The sequence below is a fragment of the Somniosus microcephalus genome, chromosome 3, assembly GCF_052327205.1.
Source record: "Somniosus microcephalus isolate GS21.2 chromosome 3, FLI_Smic_1.0, whole genome shotgun sequence".
Lineage (NCBI taxonomy): Eukaryota > Metazoa > Chordata > Chondrichthyes > Squaliformes > Somniosidae > Somniosus > Somniosus microcephalus.
The window spans coordinates 326,139,263-326,161,708 of NC_140989.1; the positions used below are offsets into that span (position 1 = coordinate 326,139,263).

At 47.1% G+C, this 22,446-nt stretch overlaps 2 protein-coding genes across 5 annotated transcripts in view; one reads left to right on the plus strand and one right to left on the minus strand.

The window, feature by feature from the left end:
• Positions 1 to 22,446, minus strand: part of b4galt2 (UDP-Gal:betaGlcNAc beta 1,4- galactosyltransferase, polypeptide 2) — a 587,897-nt gene that overhangs the window by 476,021 nt on the left and 89,430 nt on the right. The window lies entirely within an intron of this gene.
• Positions 5,156 to 10,522, plus strand: LOC147122204 (protein NYNRIN-like). 3 transcript variants are annotated; one of them, XM_085983109.1, is made up of 3 exons: positions 5,156 to 9,155; positions 9,743 to 9,797; positions 10,125 to 10,522. In XM_085983109.1, the coding sequence occupies exon 1, from the start codon at positions 5,156 to 5,158 to the stop codon at positions 7,178 to 7,180; it is 2,025 nt and encodes a 674-aa protein (XP_085839235.1). In that variant the 3' UTR covers positions 7,181 to 9,155; positions 9,743 to 9,797; positions 10,125 to 10,522. The 3 variants fall into 3 exon arrangements, with proteins under 3 accessions (XP_085839235.1, XP_085839233.1, XP_085839234.1); XM_085983107.1 differs by having other exon boundaries at positions 5,156 to 9,797; XM_085983108.1 differs by having other exon boundaries at positions 9,743 to 10,522.

The following is a 22,446-nucleotide window of genomic DNA, read 5'->3' on the forward strand; positions in this document are numbered from 1 at the left end:
CTTTAAACTCTTTAGATTCTTTTTGTTTAGTTATAATAACACGATCTGTCTTCTCTAGTCTTCTTCTGTATTAATCGCCTGTAATAATCTCATCATTCTGATGAGCAAGTTACCTGTAAAGTCTGTGGGTTGTACTGTTAATAACGACACAGACTTCAGGAGTAACAAACAAACGGGTCTTTACTATTCGAAGGTCAGGGCGAATCTGCCCCAGCAATCCTGCCACAACACTTATATACTGGTGTGGTCACTGTCGGTATTACAGTATACAGAAGCCAAACAAGTAGTGCCACACCTAAAGTAGTTCTCTTAAAGGTGAACGGTTACATACAATAGTTTCCTTAAAGGTAGACGGGTACATACACTACAATCCTCCCTTTTTAGCTTATTACTTACAGAGTCCCATTAACATACATATCTTCAACTTCATATAAAACACTTTACAGATATAATCTCGGTGGGAAACAGTCCACAAAGTCAGTCTCTGCGGGAACAGTTCACAGATTCAGTCTCCGATCTTGACTTGGTCCGAACAACATCTCTTTGGTGTAGCCGGTTCACATGGATAGTGTGACTCCTCCATAGCCTTTTCCTTGATGTAACAGCTTGAACTTTCGTCCTGTTGAACCGGCAATGCCGACTTTTATAACCAACTGGCTGTCTTGATAATTTCCCACTTTTCAACTAATTTAGCTCCTTTCGTAGATCCCCTCCTGAGCTGGTAGATGAAGATTTAAAAATGAGCGTAACAGGGCACGTTTAGTAGAACGCAATTGCGCAGCAAAATGTTTAAAGATGAAATGTACTAATTATTCGTATGTTTAATTGCAGAAATGACCATACCAGTTTAGAGAGATGAAACTTACAAAAAGAGACAATGACATAACCCTTTTCTGGAAAAACAAAACTTAGTAGTGGTCAAGAGAGGGTCTCGTTTCTCAGAAATCACATGACCTGATGACTCATTTCCAAGAAATCAGAGGGGCCACAGGCCCATACAGTGAAAAGTGAAACTTATGTTATTGGTTACCTTGTAGAAGTTAGGCACACCTAGTTAGTGATTAATGTATAGACTTTTAAATCGATTGGACCTCTGGAGTAGGAGGTCTCGGAATATGTGTATAACTGTGTAAACCTCAAGAGATTCGGTGGAGTTGGAGCCTTGTCTTGGGACGCAAGAGCCATAGCTCCCCAGGCCTGAATAAACTGTTTTACCTCAATTATTGGGTCTGTCTTTCTTACAACAAGCCAGTGCTGTCGACTTTGTATATCACTCAGTCCACACTTTGGGGGCTTACATCAATTGGCGACGAGGATGGGATGCGCGTTCTGAACCAGACTCTCGGACAGCGTTAACCTAGGACGGGTGAGTATGTTTTAATTACCACCTGTAAAATTAGGGGTTAATCGCTGGCGAGACGGTGAGTCAGAATCGACGTATAAAAGAACTATAAAAAGAAAGACACCCTTAATTGAAGACGGTTAAAAAGATAGGGATAAGGTGTTCCCTAAGCCGTATAGCGGCAAACCGACAGGGGCGGAAAAACCCCAGGGAGGCAGAGAAGTCCTCATTTAGCCGTGGGTAGGCGAACCGACAGGGGCGGAAAAACCCCAGGGAGGCAGAGAAGTCCTCATTTAGCCGTGGGTAGGCAAACCGACAGGGGCGGAAAAACCCCAGGGAGGCAGAGAAGTCCTCATTTAGCCGTGGGTAGGCGAACCGACAGGGGCGGAAAGACCCCTACCCCGGGGAGGCGGGAAATCCTCTTTATCCGTGAGACGGCGAAATCTCAACAATTGAATGAATGGGTGCACCGTGGTGAGTGAATGAGATAAAACCCTACGGTCATAAAGAGGTTAGAACGGACAAGGGTGAGGTCTGTCCCCAGCACCTAGCCTGAGCCTGAATTAAGAGGACAGTAGTCCCACGTGACGGCCAGGATCAAGTAGGACGCCGGGAGCTACAGACCCCACAGTACCAAAACCTCGGGACTAAAGGGTTGGTGTGTGTCTAACGAAACGACGTGACTAATAGAAAGCCAGAAACTAACAAAGGTGATGCTATAGGGGCGAACAACGTAGCGTACAAACCTAATTCCTCAACATCGTGAATTACGCGTGAAACGTAGCCGATAGTATGACTAGAAGGGGGACCGAAGCTTCCCTGGGGGAAATATGGGGAGACCCGGGAACTGCAACGCGCTACGTCTTTGACAAAAACAAAAACCTCATAGAGAAAATGAAGAAGGCAGGGTGGGACCCGGACGATAAACCGGAGGTACAGAGAGACTGGTGGAAGAAACAGACAAAGGATAAATTAGAAAAGGCACACCTTATTATGCTATAATTGGGAATGCCTGTTCCAAAGAGAGAAGCATAAACACTATCCAGTAGCCGCGATAGCCCCTACCCCGAGGGACGCTCGGGAAAGCCTATACCCAGAGACCACGAGGCGGGGGACGACCGAATGCCCTCCCCCGTATGTAGGACCCAGTTCGGGAGGCCAGGAATCGGCCCCAATGGCACCGATAGCTTTGCAGTATACCCCAGCAGTCCAGGCAGTCCCGGCGGCAGGCGCGAACCCAGCAGTCCCAGCCAGACCGGCTACAACAGCGCTGATTTATACACCATTGAGCTTGCAAGATCGGGTAACGCTCCTCAATGACCTGCCAGCTTTGAGACACCGCCAGAATAATCAGGGGTTTTGGCACAAATTGCGCGAAATACGCATAAATCATGCCCTACATAACATAGATATCGACCAATTGGTGCGAGCTAAATGCCCTGAAGAACAGTGGAGACTGGTAGCAGGAAATCACGGGAACGGTCTGTGGGCCACAGTAACGGGACAAACACTTCAGCAATTAAATAATGAATTCGATCAATATAAGGCGGCGGTGGAGGCCGCTATGGGGCAAGCCCCCGTCAATTGGGCAGCTATAAGTGGAATCACACAAAAAAAGGGAGAAAGCGCCATCGATTATGGGAAACGAAAGTGGGCGGCCTTTGAGGGGAACTGTGGAATTCCGGGCCCCCTAAATAAAGACAACGCTTGCTTCCTGCAGACCTTTAAACAAGGATTAAGTTCGATGCATCAGAATGCAATAAAGATGGGGCTAGTGGTCCACAATACTTGGGATGATTTAATCCAGTGGGCGTGTGAAGTAGACAATCAGGCCCAAGAACAATCTAAACTAAAGATAGCTGTCCTAAAGACAGATAGCGACGAGGAAGGTGCAGTACACGTAGCGGCGTGTTACGGGTGCGGGCAGGAGGGCCACATAAAAAAGGATTGCCAGAAGCAACAAAAGGAGGGAGGTAACCAGACATCACAGAAGCAGGGACCCTGCCATAATTGTGGGAGACCAGGACATAGGCAGCAACAGTGTTGGAGGAAAGGAGGAGGAATGACAGGTCAGGGACCCAGACAAGGAGGAAAGCCGGGGTTTAACACTAGAGAGACTGTGACTAGGGAGGAGAACGTGGCAAAATTGATTAAGAAGGGAATACAGGAGTGGGAAGATGAAAAGGAGCGACAAGAAAAGAGAAGAAAGAGTAGGAGGTCTAAAAGAGACGATTCTTCAGACGCCTCAGAAGGAGAGGACATAGAGGAATTGGCGAAGAAAGTAGAGAAACTGGCTAAGCAAATGAAAAAGGGCAACGCCTGAAGGATAGTGGCCCTCGGAAACCCGGCAAAGGGGGACCCGAGAATGTTTATTGGCGCGCTGATAGGGGGCCGACAGTGCGATATGCTGGTAGACACAGGGGCCTCGATATCGGTGACAAATTTGCCTTTGCCACGAACTAAGACGAGCATGTTTATTTCGGGCATAGGCGGAGTTAAAATTAAAGCATGGAAAAGTGAGACAATATTGTTAGATTTAGGGAAAATCGCTATACCAACAAGTTTTTGGATCTGTGAAAATGCTGAGGGAACCATTATGGGAATAGATATATTAAGGGAAGTGGGAGTTTTAATCGACCCCAAGCGGGACAAGCTGTTATGGCCAGATAACCATAAGGAAGAGAGGAATAAGTCCAAGGGACCCAAGACAGCGTGTGCCATCAGCGCTATCAAAGTGATAGACCCCAAGTGGGATGAAAAGGGGAGGTGGGAGGAATTGTGCCATCAATTCCCCGAAGTATGGGCCATACATAAGCAGGACTGCGGGCTGGTTAAAATGAATCCCGTTAGAGTCCCCGGACCATCCCACCGACCCCATAAACAGTATCCACTCAAAGCGGAGGCACAAATAGCCGTGCGGGGCATTGTATTGGAATTAGTTAAGCAGGGAATCTTGCGAGAAACAGTATCTGACACTAACTCTCCCGTGTGGCCCGTAAAGAAACCAGACACTTCATATCGACTCTCAATCGATTATACGGCCCTGAATAAAGTAACTCCCAAAGAATATCCAATTGTGGCGAGTCCAGCCACTATCTTTAACGGTTTAAAGCCCGAGCATAAAATATTCACTGTGCTAGACATCGCAAACGGATTCTGGTCGATTCCTCTGCATGAGGACTCACAAGAAAAGTTTGCTTTTACCGTAGACAACAAGCAGTATACGTGGACGCGAGTTCCACAGGGATTCCATAATAGCCCCGCCATCTTTCATCGCCACATGGCTAAAGCTTTGGAAAACATAGATTTAGAGGAAGAAAACAGTACCCTCCTGCAGTATGTAGATGACCTCCTAATCGCATCTGACACCCACGAAGGACATAGGGAGGCTTTAACAAAAGTTCTCTCAGCCCTGCGGGAGGCGGGTTTTAAGGCAAACCCAGCCAAAGCTCAGATCGGGAAATCAGAAGTCATGTACCTGGGGTATAGGGTCAGTATGGGAAAGAGGGCTATGCCAGAGGAAAGGAAAGAGGCAATCAGCCGAATGCCTAGACCCATAGATGTGAGAGGAGTACGACAGTGCTCGGTCTCTAACTTCAGCAGGAACTTTATAGAGGGCTTCTCGCGCATGGCAGCACCCCTGTATGAATTAACAAAAGGGGGTTTATACACTGTATGAATGGAACCGCGTTTATGTGTTCAACCATAAATGTATTTTGATGCTTTGGCAACATAAGATGTACCTTATCATGCCAATAAAGCGATTTGTATTGTATTGTATTGGGTAGGGCAGCGGAAGAACCCATTGAGTGGATGGCAATACAGGAAGAAGCATTCTCAAAGCTTAAACGCGCCTTAACCGCCGCACCCGCGCTAGGATTGCCGGACCAGAGAAGACCGTATCACATATTCTGTCATAACCATGACGGACATTATAGCGCCGTAGTAGCTCAGGAGCACGGAGGAAGCATGAGAGCGGTAGCCTATTACTCAACAAGGCGATCCCCCGTCGTGGCAGGTATGCCCCGCTGTGTGGCCGCTATAGACTGCGCCAGATGGGCAGTACAAATCAGTGAACCAATTATAATGGCCGGAGAGATTGTGCTACACACCCAGCACACCCTGGTAGAACTACTAAATAAGGGACGACTAAAGTCTGTCTCGACCGCACGGCGAGCAGCCTGGGAGGCGGTACTCTTACCCAGAAACAAGTCCGTGCAGATAGTCAGGGACATGAGGCAGAACCCCGCCTCCATGATGATCCTGGAAGGGGAGGACCACCAATGTATGAATGAGGAGGTGCCAGAAAATGATATAGATAGAATAAGGGAAATACCCCTGGCTGAGGCAGACTTAGAATTATACGTGGATGGATCCCGGAAGTACGTGCAGGGAAAGCCGAGGACAGGCTGGGCAGTGGTAGATGTGGATGGGACAGTGTTACAAGCAGGGACCCTCTCCGGGGATAACTCCGCCCAAGCAGCCGAACTGACCGCTCTAACGAAAGCCCTGAGGATGGCCGAGGGAAAAAGAGCCAATATATACACAGATAGCCGCTACGCCTTTGGGGTAGTGCATGACTACATGGCCTCCTGGAGTCGGAGGGGATATGTCACTTCTGGGGGAGCCCCCATCCAGCATTTAAACTTAGTAAAATCATTAGTGGAAGCTGCGCACGGGCCAATGGAAGTAGCCGTAGTAAAGGTCAAAGCACACACCAAAGGCAAGACCCCCCAAGAACAGGGAAACAGGGCAGCAGATTTAGCCACCAAAGCCATAATTGAGGGGTCCTGTGCTTGCACTAAAGCAACCGAAAGCGCCCCAATACCCCTTGTGCCTGTCGAGTATAATATTGTCAAACTGCACCAAAACACACCAGAGACCGAATTAAAAATCTGGAAAGAGAAAGGGGCGGAGCAATCAAGGGATGAGGTCTGGAGAAAGGAAGGTCGGGTCTGTGCACCCAGCTGCATTCAACAGGAAATAATGAGGTTGTATCATGGGTTGGCCCACACAGGAACCAGCCGAATGACAGAGAACTTGAGCCGATGTTGGTGGTGGCCCGGACTCTCAAACAGTGTGAGAAAGTATTGCAAGGATTGCCACATCTGTGCACAATGCAATACCGGGAAGCAAGTGAAAGTAAAGTGGGGTAGACAGCCGAGGCCAAAGGGACCCTGGGAGAAGATACAAATTGACTTCACGGGACCCCTAATTAAGAGCAAAGGAAGGATGTATTGCTTGGTGATAATTGACCAGTTTACCCGGTGGGTGGAGGCTTTCGCCACCTGGAACTGTACGGCAAGTACAGTAGCCCGGATCATGGCAGAAGAAATAATACCCAGGTGGGGAATCCCTTTACAAGTAGATTCAGATAATGGGACACACTTCACTGGCAGGGTAATGAAGGAAGCCTGTGCTCTGCTAGGAGTAAAACAGAGATTCCATATACCGTACCATCCGGAGAGTTCAGGCATGGTAGAGAGGATGAATCGGACACTCAAGCGATCCCTCACTAAAGCAATTGAAGAAACAGGACAAGGTTGGGCAGAGCTGCTACCCGCGATTTTAATGAGACTGAGAGCTACACCAAATAGGATAACCGGATTAACCCCTTTCGAATTAATGACCGGACGGGCCATGGCCCTCCCCGAAGGAGTAGCCACCGGGGAGGGGGATGTAGGACCCTTAAAAGACCGAATTGGTAGGTTCGTGAAACAACTGTGCACGGAACTACATGGGTTAAGACAGGAGGCCAGAGACCAGCAGATAATTCGGGACCTAGAAAAGGACGCAGAGGAACAGAAAGGGTATTACCCGGGGTGGGAAGCCAGGTAATGTCTAAAATCCTACTGGTAAAACCGGGACTAAGGCTCCGGTGGGAAGGACCCTACGAGGTGCTAATGACCAGTGATACATGTGCATATATAGATATACAGGGCATGGGAAAAGGGAGGTGGAAACACTGGACACAGCTGAAATTATATAAGGGAGCCAATGAGTAATCCGGAAATTATACTTTACAGCGAGAGCGAGGACTACCGGCTTAGAGTCCAGCAGGAGAGCAACGACTTCAGATTCGCATTAGTAACGTCGTGCTGTGTGGTGGTAGTAGTATTCTTTGTAGTTTATATATTTAAATACCTCTGGGATGTTAACCAGGAACAGAGGGGCGTGCCACCACCAGTGAACCAACCAGGAGAAAGGATGGAATTAGTGAGGATAAACTGAAACCTAGAATAAGTATAACCACTCATTATAGGAGTCCGAGAAACCGAAAGTCTTAGTATAAATTAAATGACTGTAGAATTGCGGTGCGCATGTTGGGGCGATATAGAGCCCGAAGTAGTAGGAATAATAGGATTGGATTAACCAATTGCTGGTGACGACCAGCCTTGTATTTTCACAGAACCTATCGGAGAAGAAACCAGAACGAAAGAGACAGCTAACAGGCAACAAACAGAATGATTATCTTTTTATTTTTTGGCCTTTTGAGCCTAAGGGCGCCCGACAATGTGGAAGGGAAACCCGCAAGCGCGGGGAACAGTTACCTGTACATGTCCTGGAAGTACGCCAGTCAGTTAAACCTCTCGAGTTGTTGGGTTTGCACCAGGATCCCCACACACTCAAAGGGAGGGATTCCCTTGGTAGCGGGCACGGGGTATGAGTATCCTGAAATAGTCGAGTGGCTGATCAGGCAGAACACAAGTTCCGGTAACTATTCTTGGTTAAACAACATGTGCACGAAGATGTGGAGGACAGCCGGATACCCAATGAACAGATTTGAGGGCTGGTACCTGACTTCTTTCGATGCAAACGAACCACCTCCCGCATTAATACTGGTGGGGGAGCACCGGGGAGGGTGGTGTCTAAACAAAGCCAGGAGCAAGGGACAGTTCATGGGGTGGAGTCTTTGTGATAACTTCATTGAAGTAGAGGCAATCTCTAGGACCAGAAATGGAGTGGTCACTCCAGTAGGGGATCTTATTTCCTTAGATTGGACTAATATGATTAATAAAACCAGCGGAGGAAAGTGGGGCAAAGGAAAAACCGCACAGCATTCATGGGAGGACATGCTCAGAGTCAATAAGACCGTACACGCCTATAATGGCACATATTTTATATGTGGGGAAAGAGCATACCCCTGGCTGCCGCATGACTGGAGAGGATCATGCTACCTAGGCTTTGTATGGCCAGATGTAACCCACTATGGAACCCTAACCGACGCACAACAAGGGGTTTCGGTGGGCAGGAGCAAGCGGGCGGTACAATCCTGGGAAAAGGTGGTGGCTATGATGTGGCCTTTCTATGGGATACACAGGGCCCTTCATGAAACAGATCAATTAAATACCTTATTGGAACAAGTGGCCAATGATACAGCCGGGATAGCCAGATCAATAAATGAGGAACTGGTGGCCACGCGCACTGTATCAATGCAGAACCGAATGGCCTTAGACTACTTATTGGCTAAAGAAGGAGGAACGTGTGCTCTAATAGGGCCATCAGAAGAGATTGAAAATCTCGCCAATCACATTCAGGAGGTGGCCAGGAAAACTAGAGGCCCCCCCACTTCCTCATATTTTGATAATTGGGGATCAGGATGGTCGGGGACTTTGGGCGCCTCGGTGGTACAAGGCATAATGATATTTCTCTTGATTGTTATTCTGATATATTGTGTATTTTTATTTCTCCAGTGCCTTTGTGCCAGAATGAGTAAGGCCGAAATTGGCGCGGTGAAGGAAGTAGAGCCTGAAGAGGGGCAGGAAGCGATGTTAAGAATGGACAACTCCCCCGCCTCTCCAAGGCAAATGGTGTAAGACGCGATGGGAAGCCCTGAAATTATATGGGATTAATTGGGCATGGTAATTAAAGACTGGGCCGGCCAACCGTAAGATGGAGGTGGCAGAAGGAGGGTGGCAGAAGGAGGGTGGTGAATGAGGACTGGTGTGTGATGACAGTCTCGAATTGGCACGTCACACACCCCATGTGGGAATGAGGGACCGGCTTGAGCAGAAAAGCCTCAACCATTAGTGCAGGGTCTAAGGGGCCCCGGGAATGGTTACACCAGAAGGAGTGCATAAAGGAAAGACCACCCTAAAGGAAAGCCCACCGTAGAGGAAAGACCACCATACCACAGAGGGGGGAAGTCGGCCTCCAAATTGATAGGATATATACATGTATAACCTAGACTGGTAGAAGGCCAGGGAGTGCACGCTCTGGCAGACACCAGGCAGTGGACATGCCTGTTGACCTGTTTTGGAACAATTGTCCAAAAGGTCAAAAGGAGGAACTGAAGTAAGATTTAAAAATGAGCGTAACAGGGCACGTTTAGTAGAACGCAATTGCGCAGCAAAATGTTTAAAGATGAAATGTACTAATTATTCGTATGTTTAATTGCAGAAATGACCATACCAGTTTAGAGAGATGAAACTTACAAAAAGAGACAATGACTGAAGTAAGATATTAAAAATTGGATTTAATAAGGTAAAACAAACCAGGATTCATCTATAACACCAATATATAAAATGGAGGGAATAGGTTAATTTGTGCTCTGAGTTGAACAATAGAAATCTGTAAAAATTGTATAAACCCAGATAAGGTTTAAACAGGACTACGGGTTAACTGCGGAGAGATTAAAACTGTCAAAACAACCCCTTAGAAAGAGGGAGAGATATATGGGTTCGGCCACGCGAGTCGACACCTTTGCACTTAAGGGTTTGTTAAGTGTGAAGCTCAATAGGGTTCTATTCTTTTAACTAACTAAAGTGTTTTTGCTCTGTAGAAATAATTCAAGAGAGAGAGACAGAAAGTCTGCGGATTGCCCGCTTTGGAAAGATCTACTATCTTAGAGAAATACTTAGAAAGACCAAGCCATCTGACAACAGCAAATGGACGATCGTAAAGTAATAAAATTGAGGCCCGGGTCATGAGAAAGTAACAAGACCAACTGATAACGAAATGTGAGATTTGTAAGCGACTAGAAGAATGGAATGTCATGGTTTTATAATTACAATTTAACTATAATTCTGTATATGTTAATAAGCTTATCCCCGCCTTTAGGGCAGGGCCTTAATTTTTGTATAACTGTGTGAACCTCAAGAGATTCGGTGGAGTTGGAGCCTTGTGTTGGGACGCAAGAGCCATAGCTCCCCAGGCCTGAATAAACCGTTTTTACTTCAATTATTGGGTCTGTCTTTCTTACAACAAGCCAGTGTTGTCGACTGTGTATATCACTCAGTCCACACTTTGGGGGCTTACATCAATGACATAACCCTTTTCTGGAAAAACGAAACTTAGTAGTGGTCAAGAGAGAGAGGGTCTCGTTTCTCAGAAATCACATGACCTGATGACTCATTTCCAAGAAATCAGAGGGGCCACAGGCCCATACAGTGAAAAGTGAAACTTATGTTATTGGTTACCTTGTAGAAGTTAGGCACACCTAGTTAGTGATTAATGTATAGACTTTTAAATCGATTGGGCCTCTGGAGTAGGAGGTCTCGGAATATGTGTATAACTGTGTAAACCTCAAGAGATTCGGTGGAGTTGGAGCCTTGTGTTGGGACGCAAGAGCCACAGCTCCCCAGGCCTGAATAAACCGTTTTTACTTCAATTATTGGGTCTGTCTTTCTTACAACAAGCCAGTGCTGTCGACTTTGTATATCACTCAGTCCACACTTTGGGGGCTTACATCAGTAGAAGTGATAATATTTTAGATAGTTATTGTCTTCTGCCTCTTCTTTTTCTTTTCTGCCTTTTTGAGACTCTCGGGGCTCCTTTCTCGGCTGCCAGCTGTAGCGCCACCAACTCTCTATGTTCCTTAGACCTTAAGTGTTTCATCCTGATTTCAGCACTTTGGGAGTTTTCCTCACAACTTGGGCAGACCACATCCTCGTAATATTCAGTGTCACTCAACAGGTCATGGTAATATTCGGGTTCGTCCTGAGTTAGGCCAGCGAGAGGGCCTTCTACTTCCTCCTTACCCATCTGGACGTTAGCTGACTGTGGTTCCTTCCCTAGACATCTTTCTTGAAAAGACTTCTTCATGCATTCATCTTCATCCCGCTCTTCCTGGGTTTCCTGCAAATCCTTCACTAATGACCTCATTTGTGATTTCAACACTTCCCCTTCCCTCGGGGATTGATTGATCGGGCTATTCAATCCTTCTACTGGAGCAGCTGTTTCAACATTCTGTTGTTCACATAGACGCGATTCAGCGTACTTTTGGCATCCCAGTAAAGTCTGTTTTGCAACCTCAGCTATTTCCCAAACTTTTGAGAGCTCCGAACTCCTTCCCGTTGAAGATTGAAGCTCGTGTTCAGATTGTTCCCATTGCAGAGTCTTTTCCCTCAGCATATGAAGGAGTTGGCTGACCGTTAACTCTTCCACGGGAACACTGTGGATCAGAGTCTTCTCCATTTCATCCACCTTTTCCTCCAATGCTTCCACCTTCTGTTCCTCTTGTACTTTGGCTTTCAGCGCTCGGAAAAGTTGCGCCCTGATGCTCTCTAGCTCATGTTCAGGGACCATTCTTACAGTCTCTGTGTTTCTTAGTTTCCTTTTCTTCCACTGAAAGGGTTCCCAGTTGAATCTGTTCTTCAAGTTGTTGAACCTCGGACATTGCCGCCTCATATTTGTCTTGGGTTTCCTTCAATATTTTTATGAGTTCTTGGACATCTTGTCTTTCATGTTCTGCCATGTTTTTCACCTCTAATTTCTCATCTATGGATGGAACTTCTACCGATGAGTCTGTCTTGGCCTTGAGCTCATCAAGAATTTCCTGCAGCCTTTGGACTTCTTGCTCATGTTCAACCTTTAGTTGTTCATATGCTTCTACTGAAACTAGCTTTTCGGAGGTTGCCGAGTTAACCCCCTCCAGAATTGTAGCCTGGGCCTGTTCATACTGTTCTTTCAACTTCTCACACTCTGCTTGTAAGGAGTCGTAGAGAAGAACTGGAATAACATCCTGGCTTCCTGAAGATTCCTCTTCATTTGCTTCTTTCGCAATTTCCTGTTGGAGTTCAGCCAAGGCTGCTATGCTATCTGCCTCTCGAAGTCTCACTGCCATCAAATCTTCTTTATTCTTGCAGTCTATCTCAGCCATTTTCCGATTACTTTCATTTAACTGAGTGAGTAGTCCCTTATTCTGGGCTGAGAGATATTGCACCTTCTCCTGTAGACCATTGCACTCCTTCTCTGCTCGACATAGCTGGTTACTGCTGATTTGGTTCTGTGTTTCAAGTTCCAACATCCTTTGCTTAGCTTCTTTCAGTTTCGCCCCTATAAGCTCCTCTTGCAACATGGCCACATTATTCACATCAGGTAAAGAAGCGTTTCTCTTTTCCATGTCCAAGATTTTTTTCTGCATATCTTTAAGTGCACACTGCGATTCAGCTTCTCTTAACCTTGCTTGCACTAGCTCCGTCTCCAATTGCAGAACAAAATCCTCAGTGTAGCGTGGTTTGCCTTTATGCTGTATCTCCAGATCATGCAAATATTCTAACTCCTGAACATCATAAGGGAGATGTGATCGGTAATTGGTCACGATGGCTCTAGGGTCGCTCTTTGCTTGAGCTAGCTGCCTCTGCTGTCTTTCCAGGTTCTCCCATTCGGTGTCCCAGAACTTTTCCATTGTTTTCATCTCTTGTACGAGACGGTAACGCAACTGTTCTAATTGTTGTCGTACTTTGAAATAAGTTTGAGTCCGAGTTCGGTGTTCTTCCGTCGTGGATAAGTCCTTAACTTGGACAGGCTCAGAATTCTCTGTCAAACTGGAGTTCTGCTCTGAAGCTTTATTCTTCTCGGTAGCATAAGCCTTTATGCATGTCTTCGTTTTCTCCACCATAGTCGGCAAGTTAATTTTAGCCTTGTCTTCCATATTTGAGTTGGTCTTATCGTCATCCGTTTCAGAATCTGAGCTGATAGCTTGCACCGAGTCCTCACTCATTATGGCTTTTAGATAGTGCCATTCCATGTCTATTTTCTTGATCCACTCTCGTCCTAGAAGTGGTGGTCCTCCCTCAGATAATACGTACAAGTTCATTCTTGGGTGTTCTTTACCCCTATCTCTCACCTTGACTCTTATCTTCCCCATGGGGTATACCTTATGCCCCGTGTATGTCTGTAATACGAACTTGGTATTCCTTAAGGGTATGTGAGAGAATAGCCGGTGGTAGTCCCTTCGATTGATGACTGATAGAGCTGATCCAGTGTCCAACTCCATTCTTACTTGGACTCCAGCTATTCTTAGCATGACCCAGATAGTTTGTAGATCAGCTTCCCTCCCCACATTGTGAATTCTCAGACTACCCAGCTCCTGGTTGTTTGGGTCTGAGTCTGAATTCTGTTCGTCTGAACTCTTCTCAGCCACCTTGTGTACCTTGCTGTACTTTTCTTGTGGTGGCTTCCTTTGGTTGTTGGTCTTCTTCCCTGACCGGCATACCTTTGCGATGTGACCCAGTTTGCCACATTTCCTACATTCTTGGTTCTTAAACCAGCATTGATTCTGGTCGTGCGTTGTCTTCCCACAACTATAGCATTTTGTTGTATTCGAGGTAATTTGGTCCACCCCGAGTGCCACCGCCTTCAGCTGCATTCCTGCCGTTCCTTTCGCTGCGGCTTCGTGCGATGCAGCTATAAGAACAGCCCTGTCTAGTGTGAGGTCGTTCTCTTCCAGTAGTCGCTTTTGCGTCCCTTCTTTGGACAATCCACATACGAACTTGTTTCGCAGTGCCTCTGTCAGATTCCCTCCGAACTGGCAGCATTTCGCTAGCCTACGCAGTTCGACCAAATATTCCGCGTTGCTTTCGTCTTTCCGTTGCGTTCTTGCATAGAATTTGAATCGTTCAGCCAACATCAACGGTGTGGGGTTCAAGTGGTCCTTCAGAACAGCCACAATCCCTTCGAAAGTCTGATCCGCCAGTTTAGCTGGTGCTAGTAGATGCTTCAAGAGCCCGTATGTCTTTGCGCCCATCGAGTTTAGCAATGTTATCGCTTTGTCGTCTTCCTCTATTTTGTTGGCTTCACAATAGATCTCGATGCGTTCCACGTACGTGGCCCAGTCTTCTATCTCAGAATTAAAATCGTTAATATTCCCTCGCTTAGGCATCTTCCTTTCCTTGGGAGCAGCACAAGTATTTCTTTAAATTCTTATTTATTATTTATTTATTTCTAAGATGGCGGTTTTTCCCGCGAAAATGGTGGTTTCCCGCTCTTTCCTTCTCTCCCCGCCCCTTCAATGGCGGTCTCCCGCGTCTGTCGTCTTCTCTGCCTAATGGCGGCTTCCCGCGTTTCTTCCCTGGTGGGAGGGGTACACTTTCCCCACAGCGGACAGGTTCAGCCGCTGGGCTGGCTTCCGCACAGCTCCCCCTACTCGGCTCTGTCTTTCTCTCCCGCTCGCACGGCTCTACCGGTGCTGGGTACCCCATTCACGGAGAACAGTTCAGCCGCTGGACTGGCTCTCGCGCAGTCTCTCTCCCCTTGCTCGGCTCTGTCTCTCTCTCCCCCACGTTCGGCTCTACCGGCGCTGGGTACCCCGTTGGTGGAGAACAGTTCAGCCGCTGGACTGGCTCTCGCGCAGCCTCCTTTGGTCGGCTCTGCCTCTCCCACACGCCCGGCTCCCGTTCGCCTCCCAGCCCTCACGCAGTCCGGTGCTTCCCTCCCCGGCTGCGGCTGAGTTTCTCTCTTCCCGCGCCTGCTCCCGGTCTCAGCGCTTCGTGGCTTCGGTCGCTGCCCGGCTTTTCCCGCCGATCGCGGTCCGGCTATCTCACGATGCCGTTGGACCCGCCTTCCTGACCAGCTCTGCTCCCCCTCGACCGTGGTCGAGTGCACAGCCCTTATCCTCCGGATTTCGTTACACTTTTCCCTACTCACAGTCTCCGCGGCCGCCTTGTTTCCTGCTGATCGGCTCACTCCGCACCGTGGTAGAAGGGTAGTCAGTGCCTGTTGCTGATGGAAGCTTTTGTTGCTAAGTCTTCTTCCTTTCTATTGCTGCAGCCTCGTGTTTTCTCCCAGCATAACGACGAGGGCGGTTGCCTCTCTTCGACGCTCTTTAGTTGCTTTGGTAATCTTGCCGCAGGGTACGATCGGACTCGTCGCCACTGTAAAGTCTGTGGGTTGTACTGTTAATAACGACACAGACTTCAGGAGTAACAAACAAACAGGTCTTTACTATTCAAAGGTCAGGGCGAATCTGCCCCAGCAATCCTGCCACAACACTTATATACTGGTGTGGTCACTGTCGGTATTACAGTATACAGAAGCCAAACAAGTAGTGCCACACCTAAAGTAGTTCTCTTAAAGGTGAACGGTTACATACAATAGTTTCCTTAAAGGTAGACGGGTACATACACTACATTACCCAGTCAGTCAATGATATCTGGCAAAGCTGCAGCAAGACCAAGGTCTACTAAAGCCTCCTTTTCATGTCACATACTCAACCATTAAGTAACAAAGCCTTTTGCTCTCTATGTACCACATAATTCAATCAAAAGGTGTGGCTATTGGCTACTAATTTGTTCTGCAGGAAGACATTCTTTGCTTTAATGCATTTGCCTTTAAAACAAGTGGGGAGAATTGCTTGGGAATCAATATATAAAGTGATTACAGGAGTAACAGCACTGCTCAGGGCAGCCAGGGGCATCAAAGTGGATTTCCCTCTTTAAAGTGATGACAGATCCTAATTTGTTTCATCTTGTTGGACATTATGTGATAATTCCAACACTCAGGTAGTATGTTATGTCTCCCACTGCCAAATTACTTTCCCAGAGCCTGCTCACCAAATGTAACAGCCTAAACCCAAGCAAGCTACAGATATAAATCAAATAACAAAATAGTACCAATGGAGTAGTTGCAATACGCTGCCCCTTTCCCCCCTTTAATTTACCCGTCCTATTCTTTCCAGGTTTCTCCTCTTGTACCAATAAAAACAATTCCCTCCACCCCACACACACACGACACCAACTTCAGGCCCAACTGTGTCACTTCTGGGAGGTGCCATGGTGACTTGTCTCCTTTACTCTTGCCATAGAACGGGTAAACTAAGCACAACCTTGTACTCAGATATTTAACTTGGACAATGAGCCTAGAGTGCACAAGTACAAAATTCACAAAAACTGAGCAAGGCCAGAGAGCAGAAAACATCCTCTCCTCCCCCTGTCCTCCTCCCCACCTCACAGGAGAGTGGATATGGTCAACAGGCTCCCAGAGAAGGTAGTTGACTCAAGGTTAATTGACGCCTTTAAAAGAGAACTGATTGATCTAACACCCGAGGCCCCTAACCACCTCTACTGGACCCCAGAAATAACCTCTGCTGGCTCATGGTCAACTTTTCACTGCACAACCTCCATCAGAGCCTCCGCTTCAAACAGCTCCTGGATCCACCCCGTCTCCACAAGAAGCTCTGAACCTGAATACTGGTTTGTGGATGCTCCAAGGTGTCTCTTTAATTTAAGTTAGGAAAGGGCTGGAATGGCTATATTTCCATTTCTGAACCGCTCACATAAATAATGAGATTTTACAGGGCTGTCAAAATTTCCAAGTAAAATGAAGCTCTTCCTTTTAATCAATGTGGGAAATGTATACAGGATTCTTGAAATTGTGGGTGGTGGGAGTAGGGGGAAGATGAATGAAACACTAATGGCTCAGGTCATGGAGTACAAGAGGGTTATCATGTATAAAATAGTTCAATTAGCAGAGGGATGTCTGCTTTCTGAAAAGTGGATTCCTCCTTGATAGAGAGCATCACTGACCCTCTCAATGGCGATGGCTTTACCCACTGAACTGCCTCACCCTCTAGGGTCAAGGAGATTGGAGTTCTGCACTAGTGACAACAGGATTAGGTTTTGGTTGTATGAACTGCATATTTTGGTTCCATAAACTGCATTTCATTCATGATGTCATTGGAGTGGACCTTCATGGTGTCACAACAGAAGGTGGTACAGGTACAACACAAAATATCCGGTCCCAACCTCCCTTTGACCAGCAATTAGTAAAGCAAAAAGGAATAACTGAACGATAAATATATCCCTTTCTAACATTTAAAATTACAGGAGAAAATCAGTACAACAGACTTCAGCTTTAAATCACTGCCTCCTCTTGATGAATGATGACAGCAATGGTTGCAGAATGGTTCGAAAGGAGCAGTGGTTATACAGTAATTCCCAAGGGGTTAAGGAGCTCATTTTCAAGTCTGTCACTTTCTAGATATTCTATCTATAATGCGTGTTCATTCATATTGGTCTGATGGCTGGTGTTAATGGATTTTCCACCTATTCTCCAAACATGTTTTCTATTCTGATCTGAAAGTGATAAAGAGTGAGCTGCATATTATACTACACTGTGGGATATCAGGAAGGATTTTGTGTTCTTGGCGGAAGAGCCATTGGGATTGAATTGCGCAGGCCTCTTGTGTGTGATGTAACGGTGGAGACCTGGGCCTGCAGGATGCTGCGAGCCCAGGTCAAGAACCTTATTTAGTGCAAGCTCCCTGTATCACTGGGCTTGAGGACGTCATCAGATCCTGACCGGCTTCAGGCACATGCCTTTGGCGCCTGCTCAGAACATCATGTTAAAAGCAGGATTGGCGCGAAGCTGGTAGGGAATCAACGGGCAAGCTTGAATTCTGTGGTGTTAAATTTCTAGGGTCTCTGTGGTGTAGTGGGGACAGTTGGTAAATAAAGCGCCCTAGAGTATACCTGTAACTGGGGTACTGAATAAATTTTAAAATTAATTAAAGGTGTAAGTCATGGCAGGAGAGCTCAGCCCCGTGTTCTGCTCCTCTTGCTCCATGTGGGAAGTCAGGGACGCTGCCAGTATTCCTGACGACCATGTGTGCAAGAAATGCATCCAGCTGCAGCTACTTGTAGACCGCATTGCGGCGCTCGAGCTGCGGGTGGATGAGTTTTGGAGCATGCGCGATGCTGAGAGGGTCGTGGATAGCACGTTTAGCGAGTTGTTCACGCCGCAGGGTAGGGCTGCACAGGCAGAAAGGAATTGGGTGACCATCAGTCGGAGCAACAGAGGCAGGCAGGAAGTGCAGGGGACCCCTGCGGTCATCCCCCTTTCAAACAGGTATACCAAGTTGAATACTGTTGAGGGGGATGACTCACCAGGGGAAAGCAGCAGCAGCCAACTTCCTGGCACCAGGGACGCTTCTGCTGCTCAGAAAGGGAGGAAAAAGAGTGGGAGAGCAATAGTGGTAGGGGATTCTATCATAAGGGGAACAGATAGGCGTTTCTGTGGCCGCAAACGTGACTCCAGGATGGTTTGTTCCCTCCCTGGGGCCAGGGTCATGGATGTCACTGAGCGGCTACAGGGCATTCTTAAGGGGGAGGGTGAGCAGGCAGAGGTCGTGGTCCACATTGGGACCAACGACATAGGTAGGAAGGGGGATGAGGTCCTGCATCAAGAATTTAGGGAGCTAGGTAGCAGATTAAAGAGCAGTACCTCAAAGGTTGTAATCTCTGGATTACTCCCAGTGCCACGTGCTAGTGAGTATAGGAATAGGAGGATAGAACAGATGAATGCGTGGCTAAAGAGTTGGTGCAGGAGGGAGGGTTTTAGTTTCCTGGATCACTGGGCCTACTTCTGGGAAAGGTGGGACTTGTACAAGTCGGACGGGTTGCACCTGAACCAGAGCGGGACAAATATCCTTGCGGGGAGGTTTGCTAGCACTGTTGGGGGGGGTTTAAACTAACTTGGCAGGGGGATGGGATACAGAGGGGAGCTGAAATAGGGGGTGATGTGCTGCCAATTATAGAGAAAAAAACAAGTCAGCTTGGTAGACAGGGCAAATATATAAGGGCAAGGCTGGATGGCATCTATTTTAATGCAATGAGTCTTGCAAATAAGGTGGATGAACTGAAGGTGTTGATAAACACATGGGAGTATGATATTGTTGCTATCACGGAGACATGGTTGAGGGAGGGGCAAGACTGGCAGCTCAATATTCCGGGGTACAGAATCTTCAGGCGAGACAGAGGGGGAGGTATAAGGAGGGGGTGTCGCAATATTAATTAAGGAGTCAATTACTGCAGTAAGGAGGGATGATATATTAGCAGGTTCCTCTAATGAGGCCATATGGGTGGAGCTTAAAAACAAAAAGGGGGCAAGCACTTTGCTGGGAGTGTACTATAGGCCTCCAAACAGTCAGGGGGAGATAGAGGAACAGATATGTAGGCAAATCTCAGAGAAATGTGCAAATAATAATGGGGGATTTCAACTTCCCCAATATTAACTGGGATAGTCAGAGTGTGAAAGGCTCAGAGGGTGTAGAATTCTTAAAGTGCATCCAGGAGAGCTTTTTGAGCCAGCATGTAGAAAGTCCTACAAGAGAGGGGGCGGTACTGGACCTAATTCTAGGGAATGTGGCCGGCCAAGTGGAAGAAGTGCTAGTAGGTGAGCACTTTGGCGACAGTGACCATAATATGGTGAGATTTAAGGTGGTCATGGAAAAGGACAGGGATGGGCCGGAAATAAAGGTTCTAAATTGGGGGAAGGCCGATTTTAATAGGATAAGGCAGGATCTGGCCAAAATGGACTGGGATCAGCTACTTGTAGGAAAATCCGCATCGGAGCAATGGGAGGCTTTCAGAAGGGAGATTGAGATCATACAATGGCAACATGTTCCCGTAAAGGTCAAGGGTGGTTCCAAAAACCACAGGGAACCTTGGATGTCAGGGGATATACGAGAATGGATTAGGAAAAAAAGGAGGGCTTTTGGCAGATACAAAAGGCTAAAGACGGAGGAAGCCCTAGGGGAGTACAAAAAGTGCAGGGGGATACTTAAAAAAGAAATTAGGAGATCAAGGAGGGGCCATGAAATAACACTGGCGAGCAAAATAAAGGAAAATCCGAAGATGTTTTATAAGTATATTAAGGGTAAGAGGATAACTAGGGAAAAAATAGGGCCCATTAGGGACAAAAGTGGCAATCTGTGTGTGGAGCCGGAAGATGTAGGAGGGTTTCTAAATGAATTTTTTGCATCTGTTTTCACTATGGAGAAGGACGATGTAGAAATAGGGCGGGGGGGACTGTGATATGCTCGAACATATTAACATCGAGAGGGAGGAGGTATTGGCGGTTTTAGCAGGCCTAAAAATGGATAAATCCCCAGGCCCGGACGAAATGTATCCCAGGCTGCTGTGTGAGGCAAAGGAAGAGATTGCAGGGGCTCTAACACATATATTCAGAACCTCTCTGGCCACAGGGGATGTGCCAGAGGACTGGAGAACCGCTAATGTAGTACCATTATTCAAGAAGGGGAGTAGGGAAAAACCGGGGAACTACAGGCCAGTGAGCCTAACATCAGTGGTAGGAAAATTATTGGAAAAAATTCTGAGGGACAAAATTAGTCTCCACTTGGAGAGGCAAGGATTAATCAGGGATAGTCAACATGGCTTTGTCAAGGGAAGATCATGTCTGACTAATTTGATTGAATTTTTTGAGGGGGTGACTAGGTGTGTGGATGAGGGTAACGCAGTGGATGTGGTATACATGGATTTCAGTAAGGCCTTCGATAAAGTCCCGCACAGGAGACTGGTCAAGAAGGTAAGAGCCCATGGAATCCAGGGTGCCTTGGCACATTGGATACAAAACTGGCTTAGTGGCAGAAGGCAGAGGGTGATGGTCGAAGGTTGTTTTTGTGACTGGAAGCCTGTGGCCAGTGGGGTACCACAGGGATCGGTGCTGGGTCCCTTGCTGTTTGTGGTCTACATTAATGACTTGGATATGAATGTAAAAGGTATGATCAGTAAGTTCGCGGATGATACAAAAATTGGTAGGGTGGTAAATAGCGAGGCGGGTAGTCTCAGTCTGCAGGACGATATAGATGGGTTGGTCAGATGGGCGGAACAGTGGCAAATGGAATTTAACCCGGAAAAGTGTGAGGTGATGCACTTTGGGGGGACTAACAAGGCAAGGGAATACACAATGAATGGTAAGACCCTAGGCAAGACGGAGGGTCAGAGGGATCTGGGTGTGCAAGTACACAGATCCCTGAAGGTGGCGGAACAGGTGGATAAGGTGGTAAAAAAGGCATATGGGATACTTTCCTTCATTAGCCGAGGCATAGAATATAAGAGCAAGGAGGTTATGATGGAGCTGTATAAAACACTGGTTAGGCCACAGCCGGAATACTGTGTGCAGTTCTGGTCGCCACACTACAGGAAGGATGTGATCGCTTTGGAGAGGGTGCAGAGGAGATTCACCAGGATGTTACCAGGGCTGGAGCGCTTCAGCTATGAAGAGAGACTGGGCAGATTGGGTTTGTTTTCCTTGGCGCAGAGGAGGCTGAGGGGGGACATGATTGAGGTGTACAAAATTATGAGGGGCATAGATAGGATGGATACTAAGGAGCTTTTTCCCTTAGTAGAAGGGTCAATAACAAGGGGGCATAGATTCAAGGTAAAGGGTGGGAGGTTTAGAGGGGATTTGAGAAAGAACTTTTTCACCCAGAGGGTGGTTGGAGTCTGGAACTCACTGCCTGAAAGGGTTGTGGAGGCAGGAACCCTCACAACATTTAAGAAGCATTTGGATGAGCACTTGAAATGCCATAGCATACAAGGCTACAGACCAAATGCTGGAATATGGGATTAGATTAGACAGGGCTTGATGGCCGGCGCGGACACGATGGGCCGAAGGGCCTCTATCCGTGCTGTATAACTCTATGACTCTATGACTCTAAGTCACCCCGGGCATTTTAACTGCCCACCCGCTCGGTTTCCATCAGGCAGGTAGGGTTTTAAAAAAAAACAATATTGGAGGATACTTGTGACTCGCATAATAAGGAACATAGAGGCAGCAAGAAACACCCAAGTCAAAAGGTTATAAAAATTTCACACCATCATTCCAAAGGAGGCTCAGCAGTTCCTTATAAGAAATTCTATTTTAAAAGGGCCAGGCTTTAATGGGTCAAATGCCCTTTCCTTGTGCCACACCTAATGTTCTGATCTGCAGTTGCAATATAGTTTCAGTTCTCAAACACTTAGGCTAAAAATTGAGTAGCGCCCCAGTAGCGCCCCGGAAAAATTAGCGTCCCCGTACTGGAAATTGAGTGGTTGCGCCCCAAGAGGGAAGAGGGGCGCTACTGGAAGCACCCCGCATCCCTC